Source organism: Mycetomoellerius zeteki, unplaced genomic scaffold (assembly GCF_001594055.1).
Source record: "Mycetomoellerius zeteki isolate Tzet28-1 unplaced genomic scaffold, Tzet1.0 scaffold20, whole genome shotgun sequence".
Lineage (NCBI taxonomy): Eukaryota > Metazoa > Arthropoda > Insecta > Hymenoptera > Formicidae > Mycetomoellerius > Mycetomoellerius zeteki.
The window spans coordinates 2,805,830-2,824,850 of NW_017256957.1; the positions used below are offsets into that span (position 1 = coordinate 2,805,830).

Consider the following 19,021-nt stretch of genomic DNA (forward strand, 5'->3'; position numbering starts at 1 on the left):
TATTCATTCGAACGACTCGTTTTCCCCTTGTAGGACTCGTGCGCGGCGCGCGCGCGCGGGTGTCGTCGACGGCGAGGGGCGCGCCATCTGTAAACGAGCGGGAAAGAAAAGCGTTTGAAGGCCGCCGGCCCGCCGGCCGGGCCGGAGTCGCTCGAGTCTCGAACGAATCAGTGCGCGTTTCACTCTGCCATTTGCGCGTCGGTACGCGGCAGCGGTGTTACCGGAATCTCCGACGTGTGCTTACCGGTGCGTAGAAGACGCGTAACCGTCGCGTTGGTTGAGGTGTGCTTTCACGAGTTCGTGTGCGGAAACGTGCGTGGATTACGATCAAAATCGATCGATATGGCGGACACGGAGGTCAAGTAAGTAATATATATGCGTCCGCCGGTGCGTAAATACACGGCAAGCGACGGATATCGATTCGACGTAAGAAAAATCGCGCGTACGGCGTCGGTTCCCTCCTCTCGATGCGCGCCAAGCCGTTCGTTCCCGCCGATCGCGCGATCTTCCCCCCCGCGTTCTCGTCGGATTACTCTCGTCGCCGACGTCGATGTCGTCGTCGTCGTTTCCTCATCGCCCTTGTTCGATCGCTTTCGAATTATCGTAAAGACGACCGACGACGACGAGAAAGGTTGTCGAGCACGAGGAGAGAGGAGGGGGACGTGCGGTGCACGCCGGGAAGGGGGAGGGGGAAAAGAACGAATAAGCGAGCGATGCCCCTCTCTTTCTCTCTCTATCTATCTCGCGCTCGCGACAATATCCTCTCAGGCCGATTCGCGGTACGCCTAACGATCGCTGGAAATTACCTGCCCTTGCCGCGCGCGCGACGCGACCCGAGTCGACCCGACCCGACGCGTGCTCTACTTGCGGGCGGGTTTTATGGCGGGCATCGTCTCGTCCCGCGCCGTATCCTCTCTCTCTCTCTGTTTCTCCTTTCTACTCCTCGTGCCCCTCCGCGACCGTCCGCCCGCGCACGATCGAAGACGAGCGCATCGTCGCCGATCGGCGGCGATGGCGGCGGTGGCAGCAGCGGCCTCGTGTTCCTTTTGTCCCTCGCGCTCCGCTCCAACCACTTCGCTCGTTTGTTTACGTCGTCTATGTAGATGTGCGTGCATGCGCGCGCGTGCGTGTCATACATTGTACACACACAAACACACGCGCAACGCACGCGTCGTTTTTCGCGGGAACCACCCTCGCCACGCTCGAGAAAGACAGAACGAATACATTGCGAGGACGATCCTTTCCGGCCTCGATTCTCTTGTCACGTGACTTTCTCCCTCGCTCTCCTCGAGAGAAATCGTCGGTCCTTCTTCGTCTCGCGCATCGGCCCGAAAGCGGTCGACGACGTGTATCGATCTGCCGGTTCGCGTCGATTAGACGTAGCCGACGATGATGATGACGATGAATAGCGGTGATTTCACCGGCGCGAATTGTTTCCCGTCGGGAATACTTCGTAAAGCGAAACCGGTATAATCTCCAACGAGACTCCCGGCTTGATAGACGCGCGAAGGAGAGACGTCCGTCTATATTTATCCTTCGATCGGTTTTTCAATTATACCGGTTTCGATCCCCCGTCGCTCTCAAGACGAAGAGTGGTTACGAATATAACGGCATATCGTTCGCGTTCCCCTTGCACGCGTGAGATACGATGTCGAAAGCGTATAAGAGGATGCGTGTGTATCGCGGCGTTACGTATTACACGCCGCGTTTACGACCGCGAGCGTCCAACGATTCGCCACGCTGAAACCTCGTCAGTGTGGGTGATCGTGGCGAGCATCGCGATGGTGGTAGTAATTGCGATGTTGGCGGTCGCGGCGGTCGGCGACGTCAGGGGGCGATCCTTGATGGCTGGGAGGTCGGAGCGGTGTTGCGGGGACGATGTAATATTAAGCTCACTAGATGCCGCCACTGTTGGCGGCGTCCTATCTCTATTTCTCTCGGTTCGTCGCGTCGTCCTTGTTGCTAGTCAGCAATGTGAAACGGCAGCAAATACCGAAGCCGAAGCGCGCCAGCAACGGCTTGCCGGGAAATGTATAATCGCGCGAATTCGTGGTTTTTATCGCGGTTCCGTTATAGCTCTTGCATTAATATTACGATATCGCTTTCGTTAAGATTGATCTTATTGCGCACTTTTGAATTAACTTGTTTATCAGTAACTTATTTATTATGGATTTTTGCTTGTATAATCATTTATTATTTATGTGCTGTAAATCATATTGCAATCATAATTTAAATAAAAAATGAGATGTTTTTAATAATCATTTAATTATTCTATAAAGTTATCTTGATTGTGAATTGAATACTTTCATAATCAATGTTCGATTTACAAAACAAAAATTTAGTTACGCGCATAATCTATATTGTATATAGATAGATAGATTTCGTTATTATACTATATAGGACTCCAAAAATAGCATTCTTTCAAATGCTAAAACTAAAATATACTTGATAAAACGAAATTTGATATAAGAAATAGAAACGAAAGGGGTACGAAAAATATCAGTGAAAAAATAATAAAATTTAATATTAAATGAAGCAGAGAGCACCACAAATTTTTAATACATTACGTTAGTATAATGTGATAGAATACTATATCTACATTATGATTTTCAGGGAAACAAAAGTCACTACTCCTCAGAAGAAGGTAGTGGAAGAGGAGAAGGTGGTGCAGGAGGAAATTGACGAGGATTCGAAAGCGTCTGAAAATGGGGATACAAAGGAAACCAAAGAGAATGGCTCGAGCGAAGAGAAGGAGACTGATGAGAAAGAAGCAGAATCTACAGAAAACGGAGACTCGACAGGTTATTATGTTATTATTGAAAGATTTTTGTCATATCTGCGTTTAGAAAAAAAGATCTATAGTATATATAATATATAATTTTTCTGCTTTTAGATGCTCCAGCCGCCGACAGTTGCTGCGTAAAGAGGAAATCAACGGCCGGAGCCGATGCAGCAGAGGATGCACAGGACGGTGCGAGTCCCGAAAAGAAGTCAAGACTCGAGGAGAAGTGCTCCGAAGCCGAGAATAACGGCGACGCGGAGGAGGCCACGGCCTAATATTCTCTCATGTTTATTATTGACAGACAGACCTAATCTATAGATGCAATTTTAACTACCGAGTGTGAAGCCAGGGCAGATCGTCTGTGCATTTTCAGAGAGAAGATGGCGAGCATAAAAGAAAAAAAAAGAAGAAAAAATCCAGAAAAACATTTTGACGTTTATTGCAATTAAGAACTTTCTGTGTTCAGGATGATTGTGTGTGTCTCCCATAGTATTTCTTGCAATTGTTAATTGGCAATAGCGACACAAATCCGATATTTTTGGAAAAAATATCGTAATTATTACATTTTAATGTAAAGCATAAACAAACGGTGTTCTCTGTACTGGCATCCACGTGCATACATATTATATATTCACTTAGCGTTAGAATTTTAAGATAAGGAAATATACCGATAATGTTAGAAATAATATATTTCTAATTCATCAAAACAAAACGACGGTGCGGTGTCTGGAAAAGGGGTACATTTGTGCAACATAATATTTCCACCTACTTGCTAGTCCTCATTGTTTCCGACGCACGGACACACATTGTATCTTATACCTATAGACGACACATACACACCTTGGACTATACATCGGAGATAGAATACGGATATTTTTCTGCGAATCAAAATACATTCCCGAAAATAGATTGACTTGTAACGTTATTATGACTGTTCGCCGACGAAAAACTTAAGAGAGCGCCATTTCTACAGCTAACTTTGAACATGCGTGTTTCACAATATTTTATTTATATAAACTAATTTTTGAAAAAAAAAAGCTTATCTAGATAAATTTTTTTTATTTGGATAAATTGATTACGTTAACTCTTACTAATAATACTTAGTATGTGTTTATGAGTAAATCTTATTCCTTTTTTTTTTCAAGAGACAAAGAACGTTTTTGAAAAGAGTTCAAATCCAAACGTGTTAAGTTGAAACTTTTTAAAAAGTAAAAGAAAATATTTCTTTTTATTATATATATATAATTTACTTTACATCCGTTCTCACATGTACCTATGTATGTATAAAACCGCTGAGTGAAAAAAGATTTGTTTTGAATTTTGCTAATAATGTATAAAACAAGTATATTAATGGCAGTCATTCAATAATTAGAAACTGCAATTGGACACAAAGCCAAACTATTGCGATTAAAATTAATTTCGTTTGATGTAATTAATCCAAATTAATTACTAATTTGCATGTTATTCAAAACTTTTAAATAATTGTCAGATGTAAGTCATCGTTTCTCTTAGTTTGTAATGCGTTAGCTTCAAAAATCGCCACTATCTTATATTTCGGTGACAATATGACAATAGTTCTTATAATTTTCAATGTCATTTTTGCTTCATATGTAATAAATATAACTGTCCATCAGTGAGGGTAATAACATGTATGTTTAAGATTTAAAAATGGTAAAATGTGTTCAACAGCTAATACAAATAAAGATGGTTCTCTATATTTTTTCTTAGTTAATGAACTGTAGCCTAAGTCAATTCTTAGCCTCCTGAAAAAGTCTGTAACTATGCGAACTTCAGTTTTCTCTTGGTTTCGTTACAATTGCAATTTTTATAGGAAAAGGTGATAAAGCTTCTTACTGAATCTCTATTTATGGAGGAAATTTGAGTTTAAGCTTATTTCTGTTTTTCAAGGAATGATGTAATGCCGTAATATTCCTAATTACCGTAAGATTGAATTTTATGATTCAAGGACTTTATTTCTATAGTTTCCGAAAAATTTTAATGTTATTTACACACATATATAGAATAGCAATTACAAGAATTGAATATGGATTTAGTTTAACCGAAGTTTTTATATCGATTCTTTATATTAGCATTGCAAAATTCCTCACAAACAATATTAGCATATTAGCATATATTTTTTTAAGCATGCTAAAGATAGTAAAGATTCAAAGATATAAAATAGAAATTGTTTTATAGTTATATATATTGTTAAACGCGTGTAACTCATTCCTCTCTTTCAAACACTTTAAATATTTATTGTTAATAAAATTATATCAAAAATCTTTACGATTAATATTATAACATGAGAAATATTTTAAACAAAGAATAGAACTTATATCCAACAAGCAAAATGTTAGTAGTATATGCTATTAGTTTGTCAGCAGAAATTGATCAGAATCTGTCATTTCATAATCATTTAAACTGTTACGAAATAACAGCTAGTTTCTGTTCAGTTTCTGTAGTCTACCATTATATTTCTATTAATAGATTCATTGTTTCCGCGAACAAAATGTAAATTGTAGCGAACAGTTTACAAAGCCTATTTTTTACAAACTTCATTGTTCGAAATAATTGCAATTTTCTATCATTATTAAAAGTCGATAGAACAAAAATTACAGATACACTTCTCGAAATAATTGTGGGCAAATCCATACTTTTTTCTATTATAGTAAAAAATATACAAAAATTATATCATAATTATGTTGGTAATCGGCAATATTATCTTCAATAAATTATACATAGCAGTTTTTCTTAAAGAATTTAAAATAAAAAATTAAAACTGCGTTGCACTAACTGATTATAAGGTACATGTCATATTTTTATCTATTAAATTTTTTAGAACTAAATATACATAATCCAACTATATACAAATATTCTAGCAAACAGAGGATAGGCAAAAAAATATTGCTGAAACATATTATTTCTTCGAGACGAAAAACCAGAAAAAACCAAGACATTAGGTCTGCAGTGTATTGTAGTCGAGTGTAGATGGTGTAGATCATGTAGAACTTGTGCAGTATCTTACCAAAGTAAGATAAAAGTATCTAAACTATATATAATCTATGGTTAAAACCTGAGCCAACATGAGTACGCTTAGTGTTTAGTGACGTTTAGGTTTAGTAAATTAAGAATGTTAAGAATTCATAACATTACATAAATGGAGCTTCACCTTTTTTCGAAGAGAATTGGATTTATGACATAACAACTAAATGTTACGTGAAAAGTGATGTATAAAAATTCATCTCACTTATAAGATGGCTGCTTGGATCAACATAACTTCGAAGTATATCCATTAAAATATTGTAAACATTATTAGCACGCGTACTTTTATAGTTAATAGCAATATAAAAGATAATGCCAATAAAGCAAACTTACAAGGGCTCTGAAAATGATTCTATTTTTGTTATTTTCATGCTGTGCTGCATATTTGCATAGCACCTCAGTGACAACTTCTTAATTTTCTTGATAAATTAATCATAAATTATCAGTAACATGCAAATTTATCTGTATTATTGTTTTAACAGATTGGAGCAAGGTTTGAAGATAGTGGCTCGAGTGGATAATAGCAAATTCCGGCTTCTTGTTAACCGCATATGCCAGACCCTGCAGTCGAGCATTGACACGAAGGTGTTCAATGAAGAGGAAGAGGAAAAGCTGCTAGTTTCCTTAGATCTGACAAAGGATGAATTAGCTCTTCTGCTGGATACTATTACATCTATCTACACGCAGGCTGCATGTAGCGTTGTCAAACCATCTGTCATGGAAGCAGTCATAAAAGATAATTTTAAATTAGACGAAGAGAAAATGTCAATCTTTACAAATGCCTGGATGACTTATGGAAAGGGCATTGTAGAGAATCTAAGGCAACAATCTATTTTTCCTACTCAGGTATTTCAATATGGATCAAAAAAAGTATTTGACGAATTATATGATTAGCATGTATTGATCATGGGACGATTGAGAAAGGAATAAAGAACATTTCTATATCGATTGAAAAATAATATCCTTTTTGGGAGATATTGTTTATCATGATGAATATCATTACAAATCTTTGTGTTTAAAATAAGATGTTCATCTTAGAAAGTAGGAAATTTGAATTTTGACTGGAGAGATATTTTTCTATAAATAATTTCCTTGTAATTTTATAAAATACATTAATATCAATAATATTAAAATGTACATCAATTTAATGTAAAATTATATTTCTATTTTTGGTACAAGAATATTTGAAGACCAAATAATAATCGGCCCATAATTCAAAAGCAAAAACACAAAATGTATAATATTCATAAAAAATTAATATTATACATAAAATATTATTTAATGGCTAAAAATATCAATCTTTTTTATTCTGTGTTATATATATCTCTTGTAATTTATATTTATTAAACTACATTTCTCTTTTATTTAACAAGGTGAAAGATATCAACTGGTGCCTAAATGTGCAATCATCATCCTCTGCAATTTCCAAAGATGCACGACCTGTAGCATTGCTTCAATTAGGTCTGACTGGTGATAAGACATCTACGTTAACAATGGAGTTTGACAAGAAGCAATTAACAGAGCTTTATTATAATTTAGAAAAAATTCAAACTCAGCTAGATGCTCTTAAGTAACATAATGTAGATATTTATATACTACGCTTGTATACTATAAGTAATCAATAAGTGTAATTTATTATGTAAAAATATATTTTGCAACATGCTTTTTTATATGTTTATTTGATCATCACAAGCGCGTGCTACTGTTATTTTATATTATTTTCGCAGTTATTTTCTAACACATTGTATATTTTTTAATAAATTACAGTGAAAAATGATTTTACATTTATTTGCATATCTATGCAGGCGTCTGCTTTTTAAAAACAAATTTAATATTGGTCTTTATCGTGCAATGAAGTTAAATCTTTGGTAAATTATTTTTGTATGATAAAGTATCAAAATATAGCTTCTAGATAAATATGTATTTTTATTTTCTCGACAAATGTTTATGAAAATATAATCATACTTTTATGAAAAATAATCATATCTTTATGAAAATATAATTATACCTTTATGAAATGAGTTTAAAATAATTATTACTGTTATGTTTCAATCAAGTCTCAATTTCATAACTTATTTCTTATCAGGTCACTTTATAATTTAATATAATAATATTCCATTTTATTTTAATATTCTATAAATTTTTAATTTTCATTTTTGCTACATTTTTGTTACAAAAACTTTATTCATCTTGTTTATTAAAAAAAATTAAGATTTTTAATGCTTGATTAACCTTACTACTTTTCACATGCTTGTCAATATTAGAATATTAAGATCAATCTAAGATGCCTATGAGCATCAATGTAATTAAATTGTTTAATTGTCAATTTAATTTATAATACTACTCTAATTCTGTTAGAATTGTGTATCGAGATTGAAAATAAATTCAGCGCGCAGTTTGAAGGATTGAATATGAGTATATAAATTTTCACACAGGATTATTTCAGCTTAACTAAAGATCTAGCTTGACTATGTAATTACTTGAATATGTAATTACGTCATTATATATAAATGAATTTGATAGTAATAAATATTTACTTATAAAAAATATACATTGAGAGAAAATTGTGCTATTGCTGATTTGTACACAATCTCGTTTTTGTGGTATTTTTATGGCTACCAATATTATTGTTTATGATGAAAACGATCGTAAACTGCCGCGTTTTGCTGGTAACACATGCGTGATGAGACAAAGAGAATGTCTGTGTGCTTTGTGTTCTGTCGCAATCCTACCATTCGCTGGCATCACTTCTATAGGAAGAGGTCAATTATGTCTACACTCTACAGTTATGATCGCGCCTTTTCTCTTTGAAGATAACATCAAACTGATTGAAAAATTAATAAAATTCTTTCGTCTATTAATACTTAAACTATTAGTAAATTTGTGTAATGTTCTCTCAACATGCGAATTATCAAAAAATATTATTATAGCCATTTGCGATATTTTTTTATCAACAGACATACTTATTGACACAAATTCAAAAAGGATATATAATATTCTTTTCCTTTTAAAAAAAAATTTTTTAACAATGTGTTTATAATTAATGAGTATTAATTAATAAACCTACGCGCTATTTAATATATCAACTTAAAACATGTAATGATAGTCACTCACAATACAAAGATTGTGTTCTATTTGATACTGCAAAGTTAAGTGTCAATTTTCCTTATTTGACATTTGATAAACAATAAGGATGAAATGATTCAGCGAGCATTGTGAACATACATCATAATAACATACAATATATCGAAATGATTACTTAGCATCACGGAAAAAGAACAACAATTAGATGCGATCGAAAAGATTATCGCATGCGATAGAAAAGAGAGAGTATTGACTTTACATTACATTTACAGAATTTTTTAAGAAAGGATATATAATATATGTATAATATATACATCTGTTTTTATGTAATTATTTCTTATATGCTAGCAATATACAATAATGTTAAAATTATAAGAATATATATCCTTATTTTAATTATACGGCATATACATGTATGTTGTAAAATTATATATTTACACAAATTTATGAAAGTTGCTAAAGTAGTTCTATACTAATATACTATACATATGAAATATTGACTTTTGTTCATAATTTTCAAGTGTTTATAACTTTTACAAAACGTAGTCTTTTTGCTTCTCTAATTTAAATGTTGATAATTAATATATTATAGTCCACCATTCTCGAAGGTTTTAGATGATATTTCGTGAGCCTTCTCCACACGCGGACTTCTGTTAGGTAAAACGCTCTCGAGGCTCGAAGTGTGGCTGTTGTCTTCAACAAATTGAAAATTGATCTTTCCCTGATTCTCAGTATGTTTTTCTCCTCTTGATCTCGCGTTCCGCTTCCTTTCGTCAGGAGGTAAGGTTTCCAAAACTTCAGGTGTCTTACGGATAAAGATTCGCGCCTTGCATACCACCAACACCACGACTATTATCATCAGGAACAAAACTACGGCTGTTAGAGTCCCCACAATCCATCCTAGTTTTTCATCTGCACATGGTATAAAACAGGCAAAAAATTATCTCTTGTGTTGCGAGAAGGATGTACAAGATACATTAAAAATGGAAAACTACACTGTTAAATCTATAGTGTCAAATTTAACCTAACGTGAGTCGCCACTACTTCTACTAAGTGTATCGTTATTTTTTACCAAAACGATAGTTAAATTTGACACTATATTGTGTCAATTTGACACTATACAGTGTTAAATTGACACTGTATAGTGTCAAATATAACCATTGTTTTAGTATAAAATAACGAAATGATTGAGTAGGAGCAATGGCGACTCACGTTAAGTTAAATTTGACACTATAGATTTAACAGTGATAATAAACTATAAAATAATTTTAAAAGAGGCTCGCACAGAAAGGTAAGGAATAAATAATAAGATTTCTATAAACGAAATGTTAGCAAAGACCTGTTAAAGTGTTCAACAGGACAAGTGTCGCGCTTCCTATCTCGATATCGGCGTTATCATTGTTGATCGTAAATTTACAGGTCCATTGTCCGAGATCAGTGTGATCCGGTTTGAAGATCAGCTTGCATACACCCGTAGTGTAATCCATTTGCAAGTTGTGCCTGCATTGTATAAGAGAAGTGTGTTACAATGTTACAATGGATGCATAATAAAAAACAATATATGTATATTACAAAAGATGTTACCTCGTTTTTTTTGAAAGCTGCCTGCTGGAGTTTTGATATACGTGAACATTTGGATCGTGAATCCAGTGGCATTTGGCCTCTGATGACACAGATCCGACTCTACACGCAAGAGTGACCATTTTGTGAGGTGCGGCCCAAACTGCGATAGTAACGGGCTCTAAAAAACGATCGATATGTTTTGAATTGATCTTTCTTTTAATCCTTACAGCCTCAAGGATTTATCAAAATCCACAGTTTATCAAAAATATTTATCAAAAGTATTACATATCGTTAAATTTAATGTGTTATATCTTGCTTATCGTTTATACACAATAAACTCTCGAATATTTTAAGTGCCAAAAATGTTAAAATATTTATTTATTTGATTGCACTTTTTTTTTACCGAACAAGTTTTTCTGTAAGATTTCCGAATTTTTAAAAACCGCTTTTTTGTTAAAGCGGCAAATTTGCTTTTAACGTAAATTTTTCTTGAGGCCATCAGGAAAGCAATTTTTGAATTTTTTTTTCCCACTCACCAAAAACCGCTAAATCTCCGGTGCAGATTATCCATTTTGATCACCAACCACCATACGTTTGTGCATCGATGACTTTTCGTGGCTTGATATATGTTTGAATCGTTAGATTGTGCAGCGCTGATTTCGCGTGCATTGATGACATTAGAAAAATCTCAGAAGAAATATTTCAAGCGCTATACTTATCAGACAATATTCAAATATTTTAATGTTAGACGTAAACGTCACAAGTAAACTGTGAAATAAAATATATAATATTAAATTATATAATATTATATTATATAATATTAAAAATATTGTTTTCTACATTAAAATATCAAGTTATTATAAGAACGACGGTTTATATGAAATATTAGATATATCTAATATACTTATGTGTGTAGTTTCGCATTACTACCACGTTGCTTTAAATCGACAGACATTTTATTAAATGTAGCAATCATATGCTTTCTTCGTAAATGTCATACTTCTCTAAAAAATTAGCGCCTGCAATATTTTTCTGTGGATATATTTGATTAATTATCGCTATTTGTGCATCAATTTGAAATTGTGGCAGCCGCCTCAAACTCGGAAAGAGCTCCTTCAGGTTTAGCTGTAATGTAGTTAGTAACGGGATGATGGAAATGAGAAGGTCACTGTGACGTTTTCACATTACTATTTATTTAGATGAGAAAGAAAAAAACAGTTTACAGCAACTCAGAGACTCAAAACGCGCTCGAAGATACGCGAATACCTCGCGGTGCTTAACGATACTTAATGGCACATGAAGATTCATACGCTCTGCGAGTGAATCGCTGCTCAAATTTGATCGCGTGCATATTTTGTCATCATAATTATTTGTAAAGCACAGTATTAACGTATAAAATATGATATCTGCATTCGTGACCGAACAAATAATTAAATTGCCTCCGTAATTATGTCAGTTCAAATTGAATTCGTTTGAAATTCCGCAAAGTAAAGTTTACGGTTCAAGAAAAATTTAATTAGAAACCGGAGACCTAAAACAACATGATGATACCTTTGCACTATTGATCAACGAGCTGAGCGAATATTGCTCGTCGCGAACATGAATTTTCTGAACGCTAAAACCTTAACACTAAAAATTGCCTACTTAGTATTAAATGCACTAGCGGCTAGTCATAAGTCATAATCATGAATCGTATATATATATATATATATAACGGACATATATCAAAATCGACCACAAATTAAACAATAAACATGATGAAAGATAGAAGCGCGATATTAACTTAAGGATGATGACTTTCTATAATAAATAATGTGAAATGTAGGACGGGAGACAGTCAGTGATGCTTGTATACATTTATCTATAGTCGTTTAATACTCTCATTTAGATAATTTTTTATTAATTTGTAACTTATTTATTGGTTCTACTATATTTTTATATATACAAAAGATATGCATTTCATAAAGAGCACATTGAGTTCTAAATCATCATTCAATTATTTGAAAATAGAATAAGAAAGTAACATAAGCAATTATTATTGCAATATTATTGGAAAAATTATTTAATTAATTTTAATTAAAGAGAGTTAGACGAAAAATTGGTTATTTAATCTTTTTGCTGTAATCTGTAAATTCGTAGACAACATAATGTAGAATATCATGTGTGAAATTTTTGTATAAAATGTTTTCTCCTATACATAATATTTTCATAGATATCGATGTTAAGATAATCCATTTCGCGCATTATTTAACTAGAATGTTTGTTAACTAAATGCAAAATCTCATTTAAACGCAGTCTCGCCGTTAAAAATATAAATAGGAAATTGTGAATGGCATTGCTAATAATGAATTTTTTTAACGAAGAAAATAATTCCATGTACTGATCAAGAACGAATGTAAAAAATAAGAAATATAATAAACTTTTCGTTTTTAATTTATTCTTTAATGCTATTTGCAATATAGGTACTTCAACATTTCTTTTATTATATCTGTTATTAGTAAACAATAATAGCAATCAGAGCCAAACACAAGGTGGACGCGCGTAAATAAATATATTTAAATCTATTTACAAGTATTTGATGTTTCCCTCTCTTTATTATCTCTCTTTTTAGGTGTTTTTATATATGTCTTATATTTGATCATGACTTTCACATGAGGTTGAGTGTGCGATCCGTTTTACGTCACTAAACAACTTGCCTAGGTATTTATCACGTAAGTCAAAATTATTCTCATCAAATTTGTACGTTGTTTTTAATTTTTTAAATATTCTCTGCATTAATTTGAAAATTCGATGAACAAGCGCTTGAACACAATACATATCTTGTACCAAAATATTCTATACAACATCTCGTCACACATACACACAGATTATTCTCTCTTAATCCTTCATGGTCACACTGGGTCAAAATAACCCGAACATTTTATGAAAAATTTAATTTTATCACTAAAAAAAGAATCGTAAACATGTATTAGAATTTAGCGTGAAAGACAATGTATAGTATATGTAACTTTTACGCTAAATTCTAATACATGTTTACGATTTTTTTAGTGTTAAATTTTTCACAAAAATTGTTCTATTTTCTTAAAGGATGAAATTATATACTGTATTTTTTTTAAATCATTGCAACTAATAACCGCCGATTTGGTAACACTTTAAAGATGGGTCGGATCATTTTAACCCAGAGTAATCATCGTGCTTTTTAAAAGTGTGACCATGAAGGGTTAATATTGCGTTTTATATGACGACTAGTCATTGAACCTTGTTCTATATTTTAATTCTTTTGTTATATTGAGAAGTATCCGAACCGTCTACAATTTATTATGTCATACTAATAAAATTTACACGCGTTCACCTTGTGTTTGATTTTGATTGACATTATTGTTTACTGATTTATTTCTGTAGAGTCTTTCTTTTTAACTTATACATGTGTTATATTATAAATACTGCAATATGTAATTTATTTAATCTTGTTTCATATCTTTATTATAAATAAAAGATATAGAAATATTTTTTTATTATATCATTATTATTTTTTAATTTAAATAGGAAAATTCTTGCAACATGAAACAAAATTTCAATTTTATCTAATAACAAATTTATGTATGCCTAATTTGACGATATGCAGATAACAGCGTGGATGAAGGCGTGGATGAATTACCGTGGAAAAAATCGCAATTAATTACAATTCGTGTGTGAAGCCTTCTTAATCTCTAGGGATAACAAGAAAAGCCGACAGGATTGTTAATTTGTGGTTTACCAGGCGGCACACAACGAACCGATAAATCTCACGGTTTATCGGAGAATCTCGAATGATGAACGGTAATGGGCACTACCGTCTTTGATAATGCAAAATGATCTAACACTAGTAAATGCAAATGCACGACAACGTAATTAAATTAAAAATGGATACCACATGCCGCGATAAAGCAAAGAATGTTGACGTAATGCGTAATCGAATGAAAATTTCATGATCTTTATGTGCATGATATTAAAAAGATGTACTTGGATTGTCGCTAAAACGTAATCGAAAAGCGCGTTTATATACTTTTCACGTTCTGTGCAACAGAGTTCTGCACGATTTAATCTTATTTTAAGATTGAATCGTATAAACTACATACATATATTTTGTATATATGGACACTAAATGAATATCTTTATACATAACTTCAATAAAAATGCATATTTTTCAATAAATTTCTTTTCAGAAGGACACAAGATGTCGAATAGAAAATCAGACAGCCAATAACTGAATTCCTAGATCCAATTACCAGCTACGTTTGGTTTATTTTCTATTATAAAATCTCATAAAATTAAAAAAAAATACGACTTTTCTCACCGAATTGTAAAATACAAAGGAAAAATTCGCAAGAATTCTCAAAACAAATTTCCGAGAATGCTAGCAATTTTTCGGCAAGTTTAATAAATTTATGTCTAAGATAAAAAAAATACAAGTATTTAAAGAATTTAAATGCAAAACTCTTTTCTGAAATACACACGGAAAGATTTTGTTGAAATATCTAAAAATTTAGCTAGATCTGAAAATAATATTCTTGAACCATCAAAATAATTGTATAGGATGTTCAAATTAAAATATTAAAAATTTTTGCAGTATATAATGAAAAAAGTTATGTTCAGAAAATTATTTGCAGAAAATTATTTTCAGATTTATATCTAGTTAAATTTTAGATATTTCAGCAAAACCTTTCTGTGCAGACGATACTCGATAATTAATAATTTATTATATCCGTTAAAACTAGCAGTTCTAAGCTTTATCACGCTATTATACCCAAACAACACAGTTACGTTCAAAATACGTTTAATAAACGTTAGAAATCATATACATAATAAACTGAAAAATAAACATTTAAAGTTTGATACGTTTTATAATGAAGTTCATAAGACGTTTATAACGTTATTAAGCATTTTTTACTAGTTTAGAATATAGTTCTTATACGAGACGTTTCGACGTTTTAATAAACATTACGTTTAATGTTAATGACGTCTATTTAACGTTTTTATACAGCATAAAAAACGTTTCGGCTAAACGTTTTTTAAACAAATATTGTCTGCTTGGGTACTCTACTTAATCAGATATAATACTGCCTGAGACAGAGCGCGAAAATTGCTATCTTAGACATACTAAAGGATTTGACTATCCTTTCAACGTTATGTGTCGAAACAGATGACAAAGCTTAATCGATGAAACGGCCATGTAAGATCGTTCTCGTATATTCATCTTTTATGATATGCAATAAAATCGATCGCGATTGTTTCTTTAGCACACACGTGGGCAGCGAATGGCCTGGCAACACTCGCGCTTCCACATCTATACGGAAAAAACGATTCTACTAAAATATCTAAATATTTAACTAAATACGGATTTGAAAATAATTTTGTTGGTCCATCAAAATGATTATGTAGGAAACTCAAACATGATGAGCAACGCTGCAAAAAATGTGAAAACTCTAGCAATCATAATGAAATTTTTCAGTAATAAAAAGTTATTTTTTTCAATAATGAGTGACCATTTCCAATTCGTTGCAAGTAATATTTGACTTTTCTAATTCTAATGTTATCATTACCGTCGTGACAAATTCACAACGTCATTACCAAATTGTTATTATAACAAAGTAACGATAAAAAGTAACGGCGTTACAAGTAACACATACTTTCGTTCCCTGCTTTTAGGTAAAATAATCTTGAAACATATACGATACCTATTTTATTTTTTGTTAATAAATACTTTGCTAATTAATGTTTATTTAAAAAAAAATAAGGTTTTTTTAAAAGATATCTCTCCTGCACAAATATTTTTTGCACTCACTGTAATCAATTTGATAGTCCAACAAAATTATTTTCTAATATGTATCTAGCTAAATTTTTAGATATACTTCAGCAAAATCGTTCTTTCCGTGCGTAATCTAGTAAAATAAAGCTTCATTAGACATGCAGATCTATCACCTTCCATCCATAATAATTTTTAGGACATTCGAGGTTCCACGATCAATTGGATTTGCTTTCTCGTAACGTCGTTATCAAGCGTGGATCCTCGCTACTTGGAGGACAACAGATGTGGGACGATGAGTTATGCACAGTTTATCTTTCAGTTGAACGACTAGGTAGCCGTAATGAGGCCAATGAGGACTGAGTTATCGCTGCGAACCAACTTCGCAAATATTGAAACTGACTTTCCTTACTTCAACGAAACATATCGAATTGTTTAAAAAGTAAAAGAATCAAAAGCAGCTTATTTAGTAAAATTAAGTCCCTCGTGAGATTTTACACAATCTCTGTTATCAATGTCGCGAGTATAAAAATTATAATAATTCTATAAAGAAAATCGCACAATCGATTTCTTAAGAAAAATTGCTAATTCTTTGACTACTTATTAATTTCGTTAATAACGTTTTCCGATTAGCTCGCTATGACATGAGGCCGTCCAAATGATGCTCGTGTCGAAGAAGCTTTATTTACCGCAGATTGCAAAGACGTGCATCTTAGAATCCATGGTCTATACACTTATGTACACGCATGTGCCGCGGTACGTGCAAAGTTCTCATACGCATACAGCTCGTCTCGATGCTTTCACGATCGCTGTTTGTTGCGACAGTCGTCACGACAAGGCCATAGATCTTCATAAAATAATATGAAATTCAAACGTATATAATATATATGTTCTACGATTTTGTTTTCACAGAGACGCGACTGTAGCCAAGCTTGGAACAAAAGTCTCGAGTATATTTCATGAAATGAAACTCAACAGAACGTGACGATTACAGATTTGATATAAAAAACGGAAAGAACGATTTTGCTAAAATATCTAAAAATTTAGACAGATGCAGATCCGAAAATAATTTTGTTGGACCATCAAAGTAATTAGGACCGGGGATAGTTGATACATGGGGCATGTTGTTACACTTAAAATTGCTACAAAACAACAAACGATAATATTACATAAAAATATAGTATTTCCGTCAAAACATTGCGGTCACGCTGCAATAATTATTTCAGAATAGCATATTTTCAGAAATAGAAAATATTTTCGGTTTTTCATAGCCAAATGTAAAATAAATCAGTGATATATTAAATGTTATATTTATCAATCGAATTTGCTCATCATATCATAATTTTAACTATTTCTATAGAATTCTTATTTTATAAACATCTTACAGTTATATTAACGTCTTAACATATATTTTTTGCATAAGTAATAATTGAAATATATGACACTCCGAGACTAGTTGTGACGGGGTGTGTCGTTACAAGTGTCTGCTTCTCCGTCGTCACACCTAATTTCAACATAATCTATTGTAAGCGTAATAGCGGCAACTAAATGCTAATCATATATAAATTGATATTTTTATTTCAGTGATGTATGTAAGAAAAAGAGAAAACTGTTTAGTATATCACAAACGTTATTAATATTACATGCCTATATATGTATATCATTTTAAAATTATTAATGAAGTATATATATGTATTTTTTTATTTAATTAAATATGTAATATTTTGAAATCTGGATATGTAACAAGTGACCCCAGTAACTGTAATTCCGCATATGGGGTTAGTTGTTACAAGATGCATGATCTTATATATTTTATTAATACTAGAAAGTTAATCATATTATTAAATTATAAAAATAATATATTTTTATGTAGTGTAAGCATGTGACTATTGCAAAATGACCTTACGGTTTATATTCCATTTATTAGTTACATGGAAAAAATTCCTAAAAAAACCTGTATCAACTATCCCCGGTCTTCTCTATGTATAAGGAAACTCAAACATGATGAGCAACAAGTTTTAAAATTCTAGCAAAAACATTCTTTCCGTGAATAATGACTTGAAAGTTAAGAATGAGATAAAAAATGTTATCGTTTTGATATCAATAATGTCTATTAAATTATTATCTGTGTTATTTTGATACAGTTCCCATTACGTGACATATAGTTTCCTGTCAATTTCAGGTTCATGAAATATACATATGACCGGTGCAACCGAAGGTGCAAGTTCTTCCACACGCGAGAGATCCTTTTCCACGTGACAGCTCGCATATATGGTCCTTATGTGCGCTTCTTGCACGCAAGATCCTTCTCACGCGAGGCACTCTGAGAAAATTTATTGTAGCCTAATGCGACGACTTGGATATAATACATATTCAATGATAAAGTCGTCTCCGACGAACTTTATGTACTCGAGTAAAATGTCATCGATTCAGTCCGTTTCTGTCATTGATTAAAAGTCCATGAAATGAAAGCAATCGCAAGAATCAAAATCTCTTTTGGTTGATAATGAATCAAGGCCTTCACTCCAAATATGGAATGAGATTATGTTTATTTTTACTACAGTCGACTGTAAATTAAAAAGTAGAATCTAAATACTAAAGATGCGTGGAATGCGAGAACATTTATTACAATAAGCGAATACTGTAAATTAAAAGGTAGGATCTAAATATTAAAGATGGAACAAAGAGACAAGCTGCGTATACACTTCAAAGATTCAACTAAAAAGGTCGGCAGTTCGAAAAGGAAGTAGGCAAACACTGAATTA

General features: G+C 32.8%; 3 protein-coding genes across 4 annotated transcripts in view; 2 read left to right on the top strand and 1 right to left on the bottom strand.

The window, feature by feature from the left end:
• Positions 1–150: 150 nt before the first annotated feature.
• On the top strand, positions 151–3,819 carry LOC108722348 (Decondensation factor 31). The gene is made up of 3 exons (XM_018447415.1): positions 151–362; positions 2,614–2,801; positions 2,894–3,819. The coding sequence occupies exons 1-3, from the start codon at positions 343–345 to the stop codon at positions 3,055–3,057; spliced, it is 372 nt and encodes a 123-aa protein (XP_018302917.1). The 5' UTR covers positions 151–342; the 3' UTR covers positions 3,058–3,819.
• Positions 3,820–5,853: 2,034 nt separating this feature from the next.
• Vlet (COMM domain containing 10 protein valette) lies at positions 5,854–7,453 on the top strand. The gene is made up of 3 exons (XM_018447293.1): positions 5,854–6,065; positions 6,307–6,670; positions 7,198–7,453. The coding sequence occupies exons 1-3, from the start codon at positions 6,037–6,039 to the stop codon at positions 7,396–7,398; spliced, it is 594 nt and encodes a 197-aa protein (XP_018302795.1). The 5' UTR covers positions 5,854–6,036; the 3' UTR covers positions 7,399–7,453.
• Positions 7,454–9,368: 1,915 nt separating this feature from the next.
• LOC108722341 (uncharacterized) overlaps positions 9,369–19,021 on the bottom strand; it is a 34,269-nt gene continuing 24,616 nt past the window's right edge. For both annotated transcript variants that reach the window (XM_018447404.1, XM_018447405.1), the window contains 3 exons: positions 10,493–10,649; positions 10,248–10,408; positions 9,369–9,820 (listed from right to left, as the gene is read on the bottom strand). In XM_018447404.1, coding sequence (XP_018302906.1) covers positions 9,495–9,820; positions 10,248–10,408; positions 10,493–10,649 — 644 coding nt within the window. In that variant the 3' untranslated portion in view covers positions 9,369–9,494. The remainder of the gene's footprint in view (positions 9,821–10,247; positions 10,409–10,492; positions 10,650–19,021) is intronic.